This window comes from Aristolochia californica, unplaced genomic scaffold (genome assembly GCF_029961685.1).
Source record: "Aristolochia californica isolate CCGP_79_NKW_82.1479 unplaced genomic scaffold, dmAriCali1.0.hap1 SCAF_3, whole genome shotgun sequence".
Taxonomy (NCBI): Eukaryota; Viridiplantae; Streptophyta; class Magnoliopsida; order Piperales; family Aristolochiaceae; genus Aristolochia; species Aristolochia californica.
The window spans coordinates 20925372-20945540 of record NW_027181992.1 but is presented as its reverse complement, the minus strand read 5'-3'; the positions used below and the strand labels follow the sequence as shown (position 1 = coordinate 20945540).

Here is a 20169-nt window from a genome sequence, read left to right as displayed (position 1 = left end):
TCATTAAGATATTTTAATTAACTACAAGTCTTTGAACTCCTCTTTCTTCTTCTATATTTTTATTAACATAAAAAGCAGTACAACTCTATGAGGAGTAAGTTTTTCTAATTAATTTTCCTTCTTCATTTGACTAGGTCTAGCCTTAGTCAGAATATTTCTTTCTTCAAACCCTTCTATGTAGGGTAAAGTAACAATATGCCTTTTCCAATCCCAAAAGGCATTAGAAATGTCAGTACAAATTTCTGTAGAGAGAGTTTTATAAAGAGAATCTATTTTCACTTTGATTTCTAGGGTTTCTAACTTTTGTTCTAAGGTTAAATGTGTTTTTCCTTTCTAAGAAATTTAACTTGTTCTTAATTTAAATTTATCAATTCTTCGATATCCTTTATAAAGCACATTTTGGGTTGAGATTTGAATGATAAAAATATTGGTTTTTGATTAATTTCACCAAAAATTCCTTGGTTGTTAATGGTTTTAAAAGGCATGATTTTCTCCAAGAAAGGCGTGTTTGATATTACTTGTTGAGTCATATTTTTTACTAATAAAAATTTAATTAATATGCATTGATCTTTTATGAATATTACTACATTATTTAATTTGTACTTTATTTGTATTTTTTACCACTAGCAGTGGCTAGGTTTTGAGTGGTTTTATAAAAGTATCGGGTTGGAATTTACCCTTCTTGGATGCAGTTTTTGTATGACATGTTCCTGCTCAATGACCAAATTGTACCTAATATGCCACTTTTTATGAGTGAATTTAATTATTTCGTGGATAAAAGATTCTTCTCCAATTGGTAGTTCACCTATTTTATTTTCAAGCTTATTCTATAAAGTTCTCAATTGTTTGAGTTTTGTTTTGATCTCTTTAATCTCTCTTTGTAATTTAGATGTTTAGTTTCTTTGGAAGTCTCATCTTCCAATCTCCTAAAAACTTGTTTTTGGGAATAAGGTTGAACACCTTGAACAACAATATTTATTTTTTTCTTTTCTCACTTGGAGAGAAAGTACCAACAAAAAAAAACAAAAAAGAATGACTTTGTTTCGCTTTATTATGCTCTCGCAATGCAAGGGGTAATATATTTTTTTTTATTTTTGCATTTGGAATGAAAGAACCAATAAGAAGAAAAAAAAAAGTGAGACTTTGTTTTACTTTATTAAGCTTTTGCAATGCAAGGGGAAATATTTATTGGTTTTATTTTTGCAGTTCAAAGAAAAGTACCTAGAATAAGCAGAAAAAAGTATGGCAATATTTAATATTTTTTAGTTTGCACTTGGAACGAAAGGACCAAGTAGAAGCAAAAAAAAGTATGACAATATTTATTGGTTTACTTTTGGCTCTTGGAATGAAAAACCAATAAGAAGTAAAAAAATAGTATGACTTTGTTTTTCTTTATTAAGATCATGCAAGGGGCAATATTTATTGCTTGTATTTTTGCACTTGGAACAAAAGTACCAAGTATAAGCAAAAAAGAAGTACGACAATATTTTTTTTCTGTTTGCTCTTGAACGAAAGTACGAAGAAGAAGCAAAAAAAGTATGACAATGTTTGTTGTTTTTCTATTTGCACTTGGAATGCAAGTACCAAGAAGAAGCAAAATAATAATAATAATAATATTTTCTTCCTATTGCACTTGGAACGAAAGCACCATGTAGAAGCAAGAAAAAAAAATTGACGGTACTTATTGTTTTTCTTTTTGCACTTGGAGAGAAAGCACCAATAGGAGCAAAAAGTAAAATGTGCGATTTTGCTTTATTAAGCTCTCGCAATGCATGGGGTAATATTTATTGTTTTTCTATGTGCTCTTGGAATGAAAGTGTTACAGTCCCAGATCTCACACAATGATTCACAGGGAAGAAGGAGGAGGTGGAGGAAACCAAGCTCGAAGGGGAACTTGAAAGCCTAGGTTCATTGAGGAGAACATACATCCTTAGGTTTGTTGAGAAGAACACACACCCTAGAGCTCGTTTAGAAGAACTCAAAATCCCTAAATTTAGACACTTCTTTTCTCATTCCTTTCACCCTAACTAGGCTGGTGCCAACACAAGTTAAAGACAAAAGATTACAATAATGCCCCTGCGACATATTAACTCTTCAATTGAAATAAAAATGAAATAAAAGAAAATTAAAAGAAAAACAACTAATTGTATAATTAAATGACTCAGCCAAGACGCTACTGAATGACTCGGCCTGCTATTGAGTTCATAACATCACTCCCCCCTGGAAAAGAGTTTGTCCTCAAGCTCGAAAGTAGGGAATGCTTGCCGAAACGTCTCCACATCATCCCAAGTAGCATCCACGGTAACTGTGTCAACCCATTGGACGACACAATCGGTGTAAGTGTGCCAATGTAGCACCATGAATGGATAGTTTTTGGGATCCAAAACCCTCCTCTGGGTCTCCCCGTTGGCAGTATGTTCCTCCTGAAAACGCAAAAAAAATTTCCGACACTGTTAGCATCCCTTATTGCAGTAAACAACCATACAGTGAAGCAACCAAACAAAATTTTAAGCCCTCTATATGTACTTAAAACTAAAGGGAAAAAATTCATCAAATAATAAATCTATAGTAGTTTGGCTATTGCTTAAAAAAATTGTGAAGTGAGATCTGTCACAGCCCTTGAAAAGGCAACAACAGCTACAAGTGCAGCTACCATTTTCTCCCTTCCAAATCTAGCAAACCAATGTAGGGTAGTCCCGCCATTGATGTCATGGAAGTTTATAACAACTCCAGAACTTAAAATTGGACTTAAGGCCCACTCATAACCCAAAGCAGCTATCATGTGTATCATGCCTTTCTCTTGCTTGGATAAGGAAATATCTGTTACCCCATCACAATCTTGGACTTTTGATAAAGCCTAGCTCTGCAACTTATCCTTTAGTAGTTCTTCCACCATCCATTCCAATGTCTGGCTTGAGGTTGCATTGCCAACAATATGTGTCTCTTTGATATGGGCCCATGGATCATCATCAATTCTCCACTTTGTAAAAAGTTCAGTTCTTGATTCAACATAGTCTTCCTTCTAAACAGTTACACTATCAAATTCCTGATATAGGACTGCCACAAATCTAAGTAGGAGAGCTACTTCTTCTTTAGTGTTATTTACTTCTCTTTGTTGGAAGGTGGACCCCAAAGATGAGGATTGAGGCTTAGGTCAAAACTCAAACTCTCATACTCTGCTACATGCTTCCCTATTTCCAGATGTTACACAGAAACTTACCCTGCCAGAAGAATGGTGAGGAGAAAGGCGTTGTAGCACCCCTTTGTGAGTTACTTCCATAGAAACTTCAACATCCCCAAACATACAAGCCCATGAACACTCTGAAGGACTGCATAGAAAGTCTCCAATTATAAGAACCTTACTTTCGTTCACCACTATAAGCCCATTCAGGGGATCCTTCTCCCATATGAAACCTTTGAACTTCTGCTTCTAAATCCATGACGGTCTCCTTAAAAAAATATACTTGAGGAGCCCATTCAAGACAACTTTTAGAAGCATGCAGAACATTAACATCCTGTGTGTTGTCTACCACAACTGCTTCACCAGGAAAACCACAGATTATATCAGTTGCAATCTGCATCCCAGGTACAAGTTGATATAGTGTGTCAACCACAGTTCTACACTTGCTTACAGTGTACTCCTTGTTCATTGCACTCAGAACCGAATCACTCCCTGACTACCCAGGCACATGCAGAAATGAATAGACACATGGATGTAGTAAAACACTAGTAATTTATTTCAAGTGCACAAGAAGAAAAGGAGGATTAGTCATTCCAATGTGAAGCATGGTACTTTGATCTTGAGGAAGCTCCACAACAAGTTCATTTAAAAAAATGGGAAGATGAACTCCAATGTCACTGCCATAGGCACTAGTGTCCTCACTACTTATCTATATCTCCTTAACACCTTCTTGTATAACAGTTTTCCCACGTTCCACAAGACAGTCCACTGTGTAGCTGCCTAGATGGCCACGAGCATGCTGTATCTTTCAATAAGTGCTAGCACCTAAACAACCAACATTAATTGGAAGAATCTCATCTAAAGCTTCCAAAGGCTTGACCTGTGGTATAACACTCACATAATTGGCTGATACATCCATCAACATTGCCTCATTATCCTAGTTGACAACATCCAATATTCCACTGGCAGCACCCAGATTATGTATTTTGACAATAGATGGTACAAAAGATAATTCCAGTTGTGTGTCCAATGAAGTAGGCTCGACATTTGAAGGTCCTTCTACTTGGATTGATGATTCCTTTTCTTGTGACACTTCAATTATGTCAATGCCATTTATTGAAGGATCTTGGTTATGGCTTGGAAGCACATTAAATGAATCACTAGGCATTTCATTAGTGTGAGAAGTTGCAACAACCAATTCATTGCAAGTTTTTAAGCACGTAGCCAATATTACCCAAAAGATCGGCCTGTTAGGAGCGGAAGGCATAGGTACTTAACCCAGGACCACAACATCACACCCACCTTCAAGAGCCGACGTCCACGGTGGCCCACACTAGCGGCGGCCCACTCTCGTGATAGCCCACTCTAGCGACGACCCACTCTAGTTTCTGCTAGGTCACCTCCTCCGCTAGGTCGCCCCCTCCGCGCAAGGCTCTTCAAGCGTCACTCAGGACTCTTTGAGCTCTAGGATTTGAATTTGCGATGTACCGCCTGTTCTGATACCTGATAGATGCTAGATTCTAACATGAAAACTAGGTTAATTATAATAGAATAACCCTTAAAATTGTGTTATAGGTGGTTATTTATCGATTTTCAAATGAAACGTGCATTTATTGAATTTGGCATTAATCAATGCTTATATTGCATATTTTTCTCTCCTGAATTATATTTCATTACTTTTAGGGTTTATTTCTTCCTGAAATGATTTTTATGGGTTCAATTATGGAATTTTAGGAGAATTTTGTGTGGAGAAGGAGATATTTACAGAAATGCCATTAGTGAAAGGGGGAGGGAGGAAGAAGGGGGGAAGAGAGCTCGAGAGAGTCTCAAGCCGGTCGCCGATCGAAAGAAGAGAGACCCGAGAGGGCTCCCTCCAGCCATCATTCGCCGTGCACCACCGTCGTCCACCGCCGTCTGGCAACCGAGAATAGACCCGAGGAGAGCTCGAGGAAGTCTCTATCGCGGCGAGTTCGACATTGCCATTTTCTGCTCGCCAAGCCGAGAGGTGACCCGAGAGGGGTCCTCTGGCGCCGATTCCGCATTTTGACCATTCTCTGACGTCGATTACCCATTTTCGACCACTTTTCTAGCCTAGTCCGACTCCAACTGAGACTCGAGAGAGACAGTTAGAGGATTTTGCTTCCATTCCATCTTCCGCCGTACCACCTCCCTCGGGGGATTTCAATTCCTCTTCGTCGATGTCGTCTCCACTTCAGATTAACCTGAAACCCTTAATTTTTGGAAATCGCAGCAATCGTGAGAACGGAAGTGCTGCCTGAGCGAGAGGAAGAAGAAGGGGAGTAAACCGTCATTTTTTAAATTAATTAGTTTCTTGTAGTTTGAAGTTAGGTTTTGAATGCTTATTAAATTTCATTTGAGAATTGAGGTTTATCAAATATTTGTTTTGAGAATTTTTTGAGTAACTAGCTAGTTAGGGCAGGATTATAATTTAGGTTGGATTCTGGTATTATAATCTGATCTTTGTCCATAACTCTGGGTGCCTGAGAGGGGATAGATGCAAGGATTAAGAATCCAGATTCGTGGTTACGTGGCACTCGAGAGAGGCACAAATCACGATAAAATCCAAAGTTGTCGTTTCTTGTTGTGCAAGTAATTAATTAGATCATTGCTTGATAATTTAGGATATAATCAGTGTTTAGTTTAGATTAATTCATCATATTTGGTTAGGCTAGTTGACCGAAGAATACACAAAATTCAATTCTCCCTGTGGATATGACCCTCACTTCCCGCTAGATTACATGAACGATTCGTACACTTGTGAGGTATAAAAGCTGATGTAACTAAATTTCACATCAAGTTTTTGGCGCCGGTGCAAGGAAGGCACGTATTAAGTGTATTTCTTTGTTCTCCATGGTCTTAGGTTAGATTTATTTTTCTTCTTCCATAATTTTATGTTTTTGTTTTATCGTGATGATTTTGTGTGGAGTTATTTTTATTTCTTCTAGTTATTTCATATTTTCAATAGTTAATTTGTTAGCATAATTTGATAGTTAGTTTTGTTTCTTTTTGTGTTTTTATGCACAGGCGCCGGTTCCTAGGTGAACCGTTAGCTCCCTTTGTTGAAGAGGTAGAACATAATTGTAGGAAAACACTAGAAGTCAAGTTAGGAGCTATCATCGCCAATCAGGGTGAACCATTAGAGTTACCAGTAGCAGGTGACCGTAGAGCCCTGAGGGATTATTCTATCCCATCCAACATCACATCACCTTCTAGCATTATATTGCCACCCACTACTGCTGCCAGTTATGAGTTGAAACTGGGTGTGATCCAACTCCTCCCTACATTCTATTGATTGGAGGAGGACCCTTATTACCACATCAAGGAATTCTTAGATATCAGTGCGACTTTCAAATTCTGATTCCAGAATTTCTCAGATGACTCTATCCAATTAAGACTTTTTCCATTTTCACTTAAGGATAAGGCCAAGTCTTGGCTTAATTCCTTAGAGGTGGGCAACATTACTTCATGGGACACATTAGTCACAAAATTTTTGTCCAAGTACTTTCCCATTCAGAGAACTACAACGCTCAGGAGAGAAATCTCCAACTTTATGCAGCAGGAGGGTGAACCCTTTTATGAGGCTTGGGAGAAATGGAAGGATTTGATCCGTAGGTGTCCGCATCATGGGTTTGAGAAATTGTATTTATTGCAATACTTTTATCCAGGTCTTACACCCAAGGTTAGATCCATGGTAGATGCAACGAGTGATGGGAGTTTGATGGGTAAGAGTGCTAATGAGGCATGGGACTTCTTTGAAACGTTGAGTGATCAATCTCAACAATGGGGTTTGTCATTTAATGTTGATAGGAGATCCCACGAAGCCAAAAGAGGGGGTCTCTACAAGGTTAGAGAAACACCCATGCTCATGGCCAAGATTGAGGGGTTGATTAGAAAAATTGATGCCCTTATGGTGTACAAGAGTTCACCTGCTCCTAAGCCATCTACTGTCTGTGCCATATACTCTAGTTCATCTCATCTCACACAAATGTGTCCATCTAGTTCATCCTACCTGGAGCTCATTAAGGATTTGAATGCAGTTCAAAATTTTCATAGACCAAACCGGAGCGATCCTTATTCGGAAACATATAATCCGGGTTGGACTAGGCACCCAAATTTCTCATGGTCCAAGGGCCCAGAGGTTAGGGGTCCTCCAGGGTTTACTCAACCCCAAGCTCTGCGCCCACACTTCACTCAACAACCATTGATTCCACAAAAACCTTCACTTGAGGATACACTTCAATTATTCATGCAGAATACACAGTCCTCCATTGCTAAACTTCAAATGAGTGTGAGTCAGTTAGCCAGGGACATGAGTGAACAAGCACAAAATAGACTCTTGAGTCAAACCTTTTCTCACCCCAAAAGCACACATGCGAGTGGGTCGAGTTCTAATCCCCACCACGAGCAAGCCAAAGCCATAACCACCCTTAGGAGTGGTCGTGAGTTGAACAATGGGGTAGGGACCACTAAGTCAAAGGAGTCAAAGGATGACAATGGGGACACATCATTGAGTGAAGAAACTCCAAGTTCTCCACCAATAGCTAGGCAGATCCCTAACCAAGTCCCACCAGCTCCTTATACGCAGAGGTTATCGTGCCCACCTAGGAATGGAGATAGCATGCATGAAACATTGGAACTGTTTAGTAAGGTTCATATTAACATTCCACTTCTTGATGCTATTAGGCAAGTCCCTGCTTATGCCCGATTTTTGAAAGACCTTTTTACACAGAAGAGAAAACAATATGTTAACAAAAAGGTCTTTCTTACTAAGAATTTAAGCTCAATTATGAAGCACAACACTCCTCCTAAAGTTATAGATCTTGGATGCCCCATAATTTCATGTGTCATTGGTGAACATAGCATCTAGAGAGCTCTTCTTGATTTAGGGGCAAGTGTGAATTTGCTTCCCTTCTTTGTGTACCAACAATTAGGTTTGGGGAAATTGAAGCCTACCCCATCACACTTCAACTAGTTAACCATTCTGTCAAGATACCGCGAGGAATAGTTGAAGATTTTTTGATAAAAGTGGACAAATTTCTGTTCCCGGTTGATTTCATTGTTCTTGATACAGAAGCAGTAGTCAATGTGACCAACCAAATTCCTGTCATCCTAGGACGTCCCTTCTTAGCCACATCTAATGTTGTCATTCATTGTAAAAGTGGTGAGTTGGAGTTGTCTTTTGGAAATTTTAAGGTCTCATTGAATGTGTTTAATGTCGGTCACCATCCACTTGAGTCTGATGATCTGAGTCCTGCATTTAAGATAGAGACTGTTATGCTTGATGACGAATCCACTCTTGAATCTTTTGAGTCTTACATAACATCTTTAGACATGGACTATTTTGATGAGGAAACATATTTTTGAGAGATTGACTCTTTACTCAGTTCTGTACCTCTGTTGGAGGAAGCTTATGAGGTTGTCACAACTGATCATCCACAAGATCTTCATCTTGACTTGGACAAACCTCTTGAAACTTCCAAGCTAGATCTTAAGCCACTTCCTCCCACGTTGAAGTATGCGTTCTTGGGGCCCATGAACTCATTGCCAGTCATTATTGCCTCTGATTTGAGCACTGAGCAGGAGGAACAATTGACTGAAGTTTTACAAGCACACAGAGATGCATTGGGGTGGACTCTTGATGCCTTAAAAGCGATGAGCCCCTCCATATGCATGCATTGTATTCATTTGGAGAAGGGGACTAAAACCTCACGTGAGATGCAACGTAGGTTAAATCCCCGTATGCAGGAGGTTGTGAGAGACGAAGTCATCAGGTTGCTTGTGTCAGGCATCATTTACTTTATTTCTGATAGCACCTGGGTGAGTTCAATTCAAGTTGTCCCTAAGAAAGGGGGGATAACGATAATGAAAAATGAGAGTGGTGAATTGATTCCCACAAGAACTACCACCAAGTGGTGTGTCTGGATTGACTATAGAAAACTTAATTCTGCCACTAGGAAGGATCACTTCCCACTACCTTTCATTGATCAGATGCTAGAGCGATTGGCCGGCCACAATTTTTATTGCTTCTTAGATAGATACTCTGGCTACAATCAAATTGCCATTGCTCCAGAAGATCATGAAAAGACCACATTCACGTGTCCGTTTGGCACCTTTGCTTACAGACGCATGCCTTTTGGTTTATGCAATGCGCCTGCCACTTTCCAACGGTGCATGATGAGTATCTTTTCTGACATGATTGGTGACTTTTTAGAGGTCTTTATGGATGAATTTTCTATGTTTGGTTCTAGCTTTGAGACATGCCTAAACAATCTTTCACTCGTAATGTCCTGTTGCATTAAGTCCAATTTAGTCTTGAATTGGGAGAAATGCCACTTCATGGTAAAAGAAGAAATTGTTTTAGGACGTGTAGTGTCTGAGCGGGGTATAGAAGTGGACAAAGCCAAAGTTGACCTAATTGCCAATCTACCACCATCTACTTCTGTGAAGGGGGTGAGTTCTTTCCTTGGCCATGCTGGGTTCTATAGGCGCTTCATTAAGGACTTTAGCAAAATTTCTCGTCCTTTTACGAATTTGCTTGCTCAAGATGTTGCTTTTGCCTTTGATGATGCTTGTATTCATGCTTTGGAGACACTGAAGAAATGTTTGTCCACTGCACCCATTGTCGAACCCCGTACTTGGTCTTTGCATTTTGAGTTGATGTGTGATGCTTCTGATTATGCATTGGGCTGTTTTGGGGCAAAAGGCGGATAAAATTGCCTATGTCATTCAGTATGCTAGCCGCACTCTTCATGATGCTCAATTGAATTACACTACCACTGAGAAGGAGTTGCTAGCTGTTGTGTTTGCGTTGAACAAATTCAGACCATATCTGTTAGGGTCAAAGGTTATAGTGTTTATTGATCATTCTACTTTGAAGTACTTGTTATCCATCAAGGACACTAAACCTTTCTTGATTAGATGGATCTTGCAATTGCAAGAATTTGACCATGAGACTCGAGATAAGATGGGTTGTGAGAATGTTGTTGCTGATCATCTATCTAGGATATGTGTAGCACCTCAGGAAGGATCCCTTCCTTTAAATGAGTCCTTCCCTGATGAACAACTTCTTCAAGTATCCCAGAGTCCTTGGTTTGCTGACATAGTCAACTATTTGTAACTCGTAAGATTCCTAATTATTGGAGTAAACAAGATCGGTTGAAATTCTTTTTCCAAGTCAAACATTTTTTTGGGATGACCCTTATTTGTTCAAGGTGTGTCCAGACCAAGTCATTAGGTGTTGTGTATCTGAGCAAGACTTTGCCAACATTCTTGAATTTTGTCATTCCCACGCATGTGGTGGACATGTTGGTGCTAGAAAGACTGCGGCTAAAGTCTTGCAATGTGGTTTCTATTGGACTTCATTATTTAGAGACACCCATGAGTTTTGTCGTGTGTGTGATAGATGCCAACGAACTGGTTGTTTGTCTAGGAAGAACATGATGCCTCTTGACCCCATTCTTATTGTTGAATTGTTTGATGTGTGGGGTATTGACTTCATGGGTCCTTTTCCTGTTTCGTTCGGCTATCAATACATCCTTATTGCTGTTGAATATTTCTCTAGATGGATTGAAGCTATTGCATGTAAGACAAATGATCACAAAGTGGTGGTAAAGTTTTTCAAAGAAAATATCTTTAATCGGTTTGGTACCCCGAGAGCAATCATCAGTGATCGGGGATCTCATTTTTGTAATAGAGCATTTGCGACCTTGTTGAAGAAATACTCCATCACTCATCGGGTGTCCACTTCATACCAAACTTGTGGTCAAATGGAAATCTCTAATAGGGAGATCAAACGAATTTTGGAGAAGTCGGTTCGCTTTGATAGGAAAGATTGGTCCACTCGATTGGATGATGCTTTATGGGCCTATCGAACCGCTTATAAGACTCCAATTGGGATGTCTCCATTATGCCTAGTGTTCGGCAAAACCTGTCATCTACCTATTGAGCTTGAGCATAGAGCTTATTGGGCCATTAAGGCTTTGAATTTTGATTTGGCTCAAGCGGGTGAGGAGAGGAAATTGCAATTGAATGAGTTGGAGGAGATACATCATGATGCTTATGAGAATGCCAAACTGTAAAAGGAGCGAACAAAGCTTTTACATGATAAATCTATTTTTCGCAAGTCTTTTACTGTTAGGCAGAATGTTTTACTTTATAACTCACAATTGCATTTGTTTCTAGGGAAGCTGAGATCTAGGTGGTCAGGTCCATTTGAGGTTACACAGGTGTTTCCTCATGGCACTGTTGATATTCGCAATCACGGAGATGGGTCGGTCTTCAAAGTTAACGGTCAGAGGCTCAAACCGTATCTTGAGTATGTCCTCACACCAGAGGAGGTGATGGTGATTTTCTTGGAGGAACCTATCCATTCATCTTGACTGCGTTAGAGTCTTGCTTACGACTATAATCGCACATTGTGGGCAATCCCTACATTTCTATCCTTTGTACATTACAATTTTTATTTTCCGTTTATTCATTTTTATTGGGACAACCTTTGGTGTACTCTGGTCTTGATTGATTGGAGGTCCCCCGGCGATGCCAACCCCGTCATGGACTCAGGGTACTCTCTTGCCGGCTGAGAGCGTAAATGGTTCCGGTAGTCGATGACCAGACTTTTGGTCCCTAGTTTGAGAGGTCTATACTCAAACAACCTTTCTGGGATTGACCAGTTCGAACTTGAAGTATTGAATGAAAACCTTATGGTGAGTAACTCAAGGACTTTTGTTCAGCGCGTGATTCCTGCCGCCTTTACTGGCTAGTCACACGAAGATTTCTTCAAAGTGTGATGTGGGATAGCAGTTTTATCTACGGATGATTATCTACGGGTATGGCTGATACGAGTAAACCTTCTTCGAGGGAGACTATGTATCATTCCTGGGGGTCTTTATTGACTCTTCGGTATTATTGTTGATGACCAAACACATATGGTCCCACTTATGGATTTAGGAGCCCTGAGGGAGCTTAACCCTTACTCTGCTGGAGTATAACCAGCTAAGCTGTGAGTCAACTGGAGTATAATCAGATATTTTAGTGATTGTTAGTTGGTTTGTTTGATGATGTGTCATGCTCTAGGTTTGGGGGTGTTTGCTGATATCTCTTTTCCTTACATTGTTTTGGCTTTGCTTTACTTCTTGTGTGCCCATGGAGCATGTGGTTTCCATGAGTTTTATTATTCTTTATCTGTTATTCCTTTTTGTAGTCGTTCTGGTGTTTTAACTTTTCCCCATTGAGGACAATGTTAGGTTTAGGTTTGGGCGGGGGGGGGGGGGGGGGGGGGACGGCTCTTGTATGTCTTAGCAATGATTTTCTTTTCATTTTTGTTCATGGTTTTCAAATTACTCCTCCTAGTATGTGGTTAACTTTAGTATAGTTAAAATAAGTTACTCAAATGTGTTTCAACATTTTTTGTTGCAATCTTTTTTGTAAAACTATGGAGAATATGCATATTAGAATTCTGATATCATTTGTTATGATCCATGAGAATTCAGTGGGATAACTTACTATTGCATTGGGCTTGGAACTCAGTTGCAAAAGAGAACATGTAAATCTAGTGTTGATCTATGTTAGTCTGAATAGTCTTGTATGCCTAATTGATCTTATTCTTTTTTATATCTCAGTGAAATTCTTTGTTGTAATGTATGAATGAAAATGGAAATGCTCTTGCTTGCAAAAGGCAGATAACCTCATAAACAGCCTGGGCAAACCCAAGGACATGCACTGAAACAGTTGGTTACTTAAAAAATAAGTGCATGTGCTGTGAGGACGAATGCAAAATGGTGGTAATACCAAAAGTATTCAGTGAAAAAAATTATGCTAGTAATAGAAAAAAATGGGTTTAAATCTGGAAGCAATGAGTTTCCTTAACTTTTATGATGAATTGCTAGTTGAAAGGAGTTGCAAGTCAAGATTAAAACATGTATACTTCTTTTGTGAGATTGTTAGACAACAGGCTTACTCTTCTATTTTCTTTTAATTGTGATGTGACCAGGATTTTATTGTTATCTATTGCCTCTTTATTCTATTGAAGTAATTGCTTATGGGTCACATTGGTTCAGGTGGAGTACCCATGAGTGTATTTGGATTGATAATGTGTTATATTTTACACAGGTTTTCAAATTGAGCAGGGTTTCAAATGATTTTCAGACATTTTACGATACTAAGTGTTAGTCCTATGCTAATGAGGAGTAGATTTTCTTCAGTTTTCTTTTTATATTGTTTATTTAGATGAATTTTGTGGGTAAATTCCATGCAAACCCTCACGAGACACAACTTGTCCACTACTGTAAAGTAGGGGTTTAACGGCTTGATGCATACACTAAATGCAATCTTGTTCCCTACGAAAGTGGCATTTTCTTTTCCTGGGCTTAATTTTGGTTATGTTGTTGTTTTGCTAGGGACTAGAAAAGATTTAGGTTTGGGGGTGTGATAGATGCCAGATTCTGACATGAGAACTAGGTTAATTATAATAAAATAACCCTTATAATTGTGTTATAGGTGGTTATTTATCGATTTTCAAATGAAACGTGCATTTATTGAATTTGGCATTAATCACTACTTATATTGCATATTTTTCTCTCCTAGATTATATTTCATTGCTTTTAGGGTTTATTTCTTCCTGAAAGGATTTTTATGGATTCAATTGTGGAATTTCAGGAGAATTTTGTGTGGAGAAGGAGATATTTACATAAATGCCATTAGTGAGAGGGGGAGGGATTTTTAGGGAAAAATTGTTTGAGGAAGAAGGGGGGAAGAGTGCTCGAGAGAGTCTCAAGCCGGCAGCCAACCGAAAGAAGATGGACCCGAGAGGGCTCCCTGCAGCCGTCGTTCACCGCATGCCACCGTCGTCCACCACCGTCCAGCAACCGAGAATAGACCCGAGGAGAGCTTGAGAGAGTCTCCATTGCGGTGAGTTCAACACTGCCATTTTTTGCTCATCTGGCCAAGAGGTGACTTGAGAGGGATCCTCCAGCGCCGATTCCCCATTCCGACCATCCTCCGACGCCGATTATGCATATTTTACCACTTCCCGAGCCTAGTCCGACTCCGACCGAGACTTGAGAGAGCCGGTCAGAGGATTTCGCTTCCATTCTGTCTTCCGTCGCACCACCTCCCTCGGGGGATTTCGATTCCTCTTCACCTATGTCGTCTCCACTTCAGATTAACCCGAAGCCCTTAATTTTTGGAAATCGCAGCAACCGTGAGAACGAAATTGCTGCCTGAGCAAGAGGAAGAAGAAGGGGAGTAATCCATCATTTTTTAATTTAATTAGTGTCCTATAGTTTGAATTTAAGTTTTGAATGCTTATCAAATTTGATTTCAGAATTGATGTTATAGAATATTTGTTTTCTGAATTTTCTGAGTAATTAGCTCGTTAGGGCAGGATTATAATTTAGGTTGGATTCTGATATTATAATCTGGTCTTGGTCCTTAACTCTAGGCGCCCGAGAGGGGCTAGACACAAGTACTGAGAATCCGGATTCATGGTTACGTGGCACTCGAGAGGCACAAATCATGGTAAAATCCAGAGTTGACGTTTCCTGTTGTGCTAGTTAATTAGATCATTGCTTGATAATTTATGATATAATAAGTGTTTAGTTCAGATTAATTCATCATATTTGGTTAGGCTAGTTGACTGAAGAATACAAAAAATTCAGTCCTCCCTGTGGATATGACACTCGCTTCCCGGTAGATTACATGAACGATTCGTACGCTAGCGAGGTATAAAAACCTATGTAATTAAATTTCACATCAATACCAAATGTTAGGTACCTAGCCAATACTACCTATAAGACCGACCTGTTAGGAGCGGAAGGCATATGTACTTAGCCTAGGACCACAACATAAGCATTGGCCTTAACTTCTAAAAGTACAGTTTGGGGTGTGACCACGGAAGACTCCTTAATATCACAATCTGCCTCCTTTTTCATTAGGGAAGTCTCATCGACTGGCATTGACTCAGCAAAAATTTCCTTTTCAGTTTGTGGTCGAGGAGCTAGTGTACCAATTGAGATCTCCACCTTAGGATCAGTTTTGCTTTCATATTGAACAATGACCTTAGTAGCAGCCATTTGTAGATCCTTGTGAAACCCACAAGCAGCCTCAGTAGTAATGGTTGTGGACTCCATGGATAGGGTACCCCTTTTGGCAATTCCAAGTTGCTAAACCAAGATGTTCTCCATCTGCATACCAATATAGTTGAGGTCTGATTTGGCAGCAACAATGTCGCTGGAATTCTCCTGAGATGGTTTTACAAGGACATAGATGACACCAAGTGATGCACTAAGGTATGGAACCCAGGGTGCCCATGCTAAGCCATAGAATATCGCATAAGCAATGGAAACAATCAAGGCAAAAGACAGTACCAGCCTCCCACCCAACAATGGATTGATACTTGTAGGACCAAAATCTGCGAGAAAATTGACTTTATTCCAACCCTCTTTAGGAGCTCTAACAATTGATTCTTGTTCAAACTAATTACTGACTTCAGATAATACAGCAAGACGCTAGTGATGCCTAACATCGCTAACTCATAGAAGAAAGAAAGAAGAGCAATGCATCTAAGCATCCCACTCTGTTTAACTATATTTACAGTGGCTTTCATTGAGTTGCTCAAGGCCAGACGCAATTGCAAGACATTATGGTCAACATACTGGTGCGTCTTCCTCCCTTGCTCTAGAGAACCAACTTGAGCACAAAGATTAGCCATGCACCAGAAATGTGCAAACTTGGGGCTGCTGTCATATATAATCAACATTTCATTAACATACTGTTGGCCCTCTGACATTAATCATTCACGAACCCAAGCACATAACATACTGATAATTGTAACTTCATCGGCCAAACCCATGGGACTACCAACAGAGAGCACGCCTATGAATGTTACGTCATTTGGTTCCCATCTAAATTCTTGCATTTTGTGAAAAACTTCTGAAGCGTCTCCTCCTCATCCATTACTATCCAAACCCAAAATTAAGGCTGTCAAAGACAATACATTTTTCTGAGGCATCTGCTCAAATACCTCCAAGGAGTTATGTGGCAATCCACATTTTGCATATAAATCCATCAAGGCAGTTCCTAGATGAACAGTTAGTTCCAACCTGTTCCTCGTTATGTAGAAGTGAACCGATTTGCCAGTCTCAAGAGCTCCAAGGATGGCACATGCAGAAAGAATACAAATGACATTTGTTGCTGTCCTTCTTCACGATGGTCACACTTTCAGATCAAAAGTCACTGGTCCAGACTTCTCATCTTCCACTAAGGCATCTATTTTCACTTCGAAATCGAAGTCTTTGGATTTTTTTGCCTTCCTGTTCACATAAACTTCTAGTATCGGAAAAGTGGAGCTGTTGGGTAGAAAATTTTTATGCCTCCTAACGAAGTAGAATCTGACCTGTTTCCAACAGCGAACAACAGTAACGTGGGGCTTCTCCGCTCGGAAAATTTTCGTCTCCAGTTTAGGGAGAAGTTTAGGTTACAGTGAAAAGAGGAGATTTGAGGTCGAACCCAAATCGGGCTGTTCCAACAAGATTTGAGGTTGAACGAACAACAACAACTGTTAATCTTCCGGAACGGCGACCTCTCTCTCTGAAATCTTATCACGACACTTCACAATTTCCAATAATCTCTCAGAAATTTCAATGGAAGACTGACGTATATCCTCTCGCATTGCTGAAGATAACTCTCTGTGCATTGCTGCAAACTCTGCATGCCGTACTGCAAAATGATCCTAAATTATGGCACGTATTTCATCTACGATCGAAGAATCGCTCATTGTGTTCCTACTATGATACCAAGTTGTCACGGTCCCAGATCTCACACAACGATTCACAGGGAAGAAGGACGAGGAGGAGGAAACCAAGCTCGAAGGGGAACTTGAAACCCTAGGTTGATTGAGGAGAACACACATTCCTAGGTTCGTTGAGGAGAACACACACCCTAGAGCTCATTTAGGAGAAATCAAAATCCCTAAATTCAGACTTGTCTTTTCAGCCAACACGAGTTCAAGATAAAAGATTATATTAATGACCCTACGGCATATTAACTCTTCAATTGAAATAAAATTGGAGTAGAAGAAAATTGAAAGAAAAAAAACTAATTGAATATTAAACGACTTAGCCATGGTGCCACTGAATGACTCTACCTACTATTGAGTTCATAACAGAAAGCACCAAGAAGAAGCAAGAAAAAAATACAATTTTTTTATATTTTCGCACTTGGAGAGAAATCACTAACATTACCAAAAGAAAAAAGTATTACTTTTTTTTTCTTTATTAATTTATCTCAATTGAAGGGATAATATTTATTGTTTTTCTTTTTGCACATGGAAAAAAGTACTAAAAAGAAGCAAAAAAATAAAAAAAGAAAGATAATATTTATTTATTTTCTTTTTGCACTTGGAACAAAATTACCAATAAGAAATAAAAAAAGAACGTACTTTGTTTTGCTTTAGTAAGCTCGCGAATGCATGGAGTAATTTTTATTGTTTTTCTTATTGCACTTGGAATGAATGTACCAAGACGTAACAAAAAATGAAAAAAAGTACCACAATATTTATTGGTTTTATTTTCTCACTAGGAACGAAAGTACAAAGAAGAAGCCAAAAAGAAAAAAAAGAAAAAAAAAAAAGTATGACATTATTTATTATTTTTCTTTTTTTACTTTGAAAGAAAGTACCAATTAGAAGCAAAAAAAAGTACAAGTTTTTTTTTTCTATATTAAACTCTTGTAATGCAAGGATGAATATTTACTTATTTTATTCACTTCGAATGAAAGTTCAAAGAAAAAACCACAAAAGGTACGACAATATTTATTGGTTTTCTTTTTGCACTTGGAACGAAAGTGCCAAGAAGAACCAAAAAGAAAATGTGCGACAATATTTGTTAGTTACCCTTTTTCACTTGGATCAAAAGCACCACAAAGAAGCAAAAATAAAGTTTGATAATAAAGGTTTTGGTAGCATTCTGAAACAATTCAATCTAGACAATAACAAGGAAAAACTTGTTTGATTAACTTATGGAATATGGAAAAGTTCATATTTAAAGTATTCTATTGTGAAGCAAGAAATTCTTTCTATTATAAAATGCATAGGAAATTTCAAGATGATTTATTAAATAAAACAAGATAATTTGTTCTTCTTTCTTCTTTTTTCTTCTTTTATTTTTTTTGTTTTATTTTCCTATTTGGCTATTCTATTTTATTTTGATTTGATGCATTATATGGTAACATCTTTATTATTTCCTTCTTGTTTCATTCATTGTTTTTGTTCTTTCATTCTTTTTTCCCTGTTTCTTTCTTCATTTCTTCAACTTTCTTTAATTCTTTCTAATTTCTTTATTTTTTCTTCTTTTTTATTTCATCCCATTTTATGAACCTTGATCAAGGTAAAGAGAGAGGGAAGAAGAAGAAGAAAAGAAGAAAAGAAGAGAAGAAGAGAGAGGAGAGAAAGAGCAAGAATTTGACTGAAGAAGAGAGAAAAAGGGAGAGAGACAAGATAGAATGCTTGGACGAATTTAGAGAAGTGGAGAGGGCATGATTGAAATCCTTCAACCAAGACCCTATTAATACTTTATCCATTACATATTTAGGGAAACTTCTCAATCAATTAGGATCCCTAATTACATCAATCAAGGAAGATAAATTACATCAATCTAGGAAGATAAATTACATCAATCAATTACATTAATCAAGGAAGATTACCAAATCTTCCACCTCATGTGATGACCCATCATGCCACTTCATGTGGGCATGGGGGTTTTGGTCCCACCTTCTAACATTCCCCCTCAAGTTGAGGGTGAGAAAACATCATAGATGCCCAACTTGCTGCAAATGATGGACATGATTTTATGAGTGACTGGTTTGGTGAGAATGCTTACAACTTGTCCTTGTGTGTAGATATGTTTGAGAGATAATAAGCCGGCTTGTAATTTCTCTCGTATAAAGTGGCAGTCCAGCTCAATGTGCTTTGTTCCTTATTGGAAGATTGGATTTAAGGTTATATGAATAACCACTTGATTATTGCAATGTAGATCCAAATGAGCTTCTTTATGGAATCTCAGTTCAATGAGAAGGGACCTGATCCATACAATGTGGGACCCACCTTGGTTTCATGAGCTGGTGGGACACACCATGATGACGTGAGAAGCCAAGACGAGTCAACACACAAGTTGACATGAGTTGGATGATGAGTTGGAATAAGTTCGCAGAATTAAAGATTTAGTGGGACCCACAAAGATACCACGAGCTGGAAGATCTAATCGGACCTACAAGAATATAGAACGAGCTGGCATCCTCAGCCTAGCCAACTCATGAAGAAGGATTTTGTAAAGTCAGGTTTTGGGTAAGTTAGAAATTGGGGAAGTTAGAATTTGAGTAAGTTCTAAATTGAGTTGAATTATAGTTGGAAAGTGTACATAAATTATATAACTCCTCCACTGTAAATAGAGGAGCTTATATTCATAATAAATCAATCAAAGCAATGAGTTCTCTCCTCTTTTCTCATTCACATGAAAACTTCTCTTTTCTTCTCTTCTCTTTAGTTTTCTTCTTCTCCTCTCTCTACCTGAGAGCTCTCTTTCCCTTTTCTCTTTTTCTCTTCTCTCTCCCCTTGATCGAGTTATTATTCATGGGGTCATAAATATAATATGGTATCAGAGCAACCAATTTAGGATCCCCATGTCAAAGGAATTCTCTAAGAAGATATGATCTTAGAAGGCTCTTCATGAAGCAAGATTGAAGCTCATGAGATAAGTATTTTTTTGTTTATGATATTATTGATTTATGATACTGGTTTTTGGATATTAAAATTATTTTTTAGAGTTTTTTTATGCATGTTTTAATCCCATGAAGTTTTTGAAATATTTTTTCATCTCGGATTAGAAGAAGTCATCAAGACAATTTTTTGTCGGTTTCAAAATTTTGTTGACCAAGACCAGTTTATGTTGAAATGTTTTTATAACTATGTGGGAACG

The 20169-nt window shown here is 38.5% G+C and overlaps 1 protein-coding gene and 1 non-coding gene across 2 annotated transcripts; one reads left to right on the top strand and one right to left on the bottom strand.

Annotated features, from left to right (window-relative positions):
• Positions 1–6725: 6725 nt before the first annotated feature.
• On the bottom strand, positions 6726–6832 carry LOC137960698 (small nucleolar RNA R71). Its single transcript, XR_011114248.1, has one exon. It is a non-coding gene; the product is annotated as a small nucleolar RNA R71 (small nucleolar RNA).
• Positions 6833–8854: 2022 nt separating this feature from the next.
• Positions 8855–10319, top strand: LOC137959458 (uncharacterized). The gene is made up of 3 exons (XM_068806828.1): positions 8855–9299; positions 9573–9652; positions 9906–10319. The coding sequence occupies exons 1-3, from the start codon at positions 8855–8857 to the stop codon at positions 10317–10319; spliced, it is 939 nt and encodes a 312-aa protein (XP_068662929.1).
• Positions 10320–20169: the final 9850 nt, after the last annotated feature.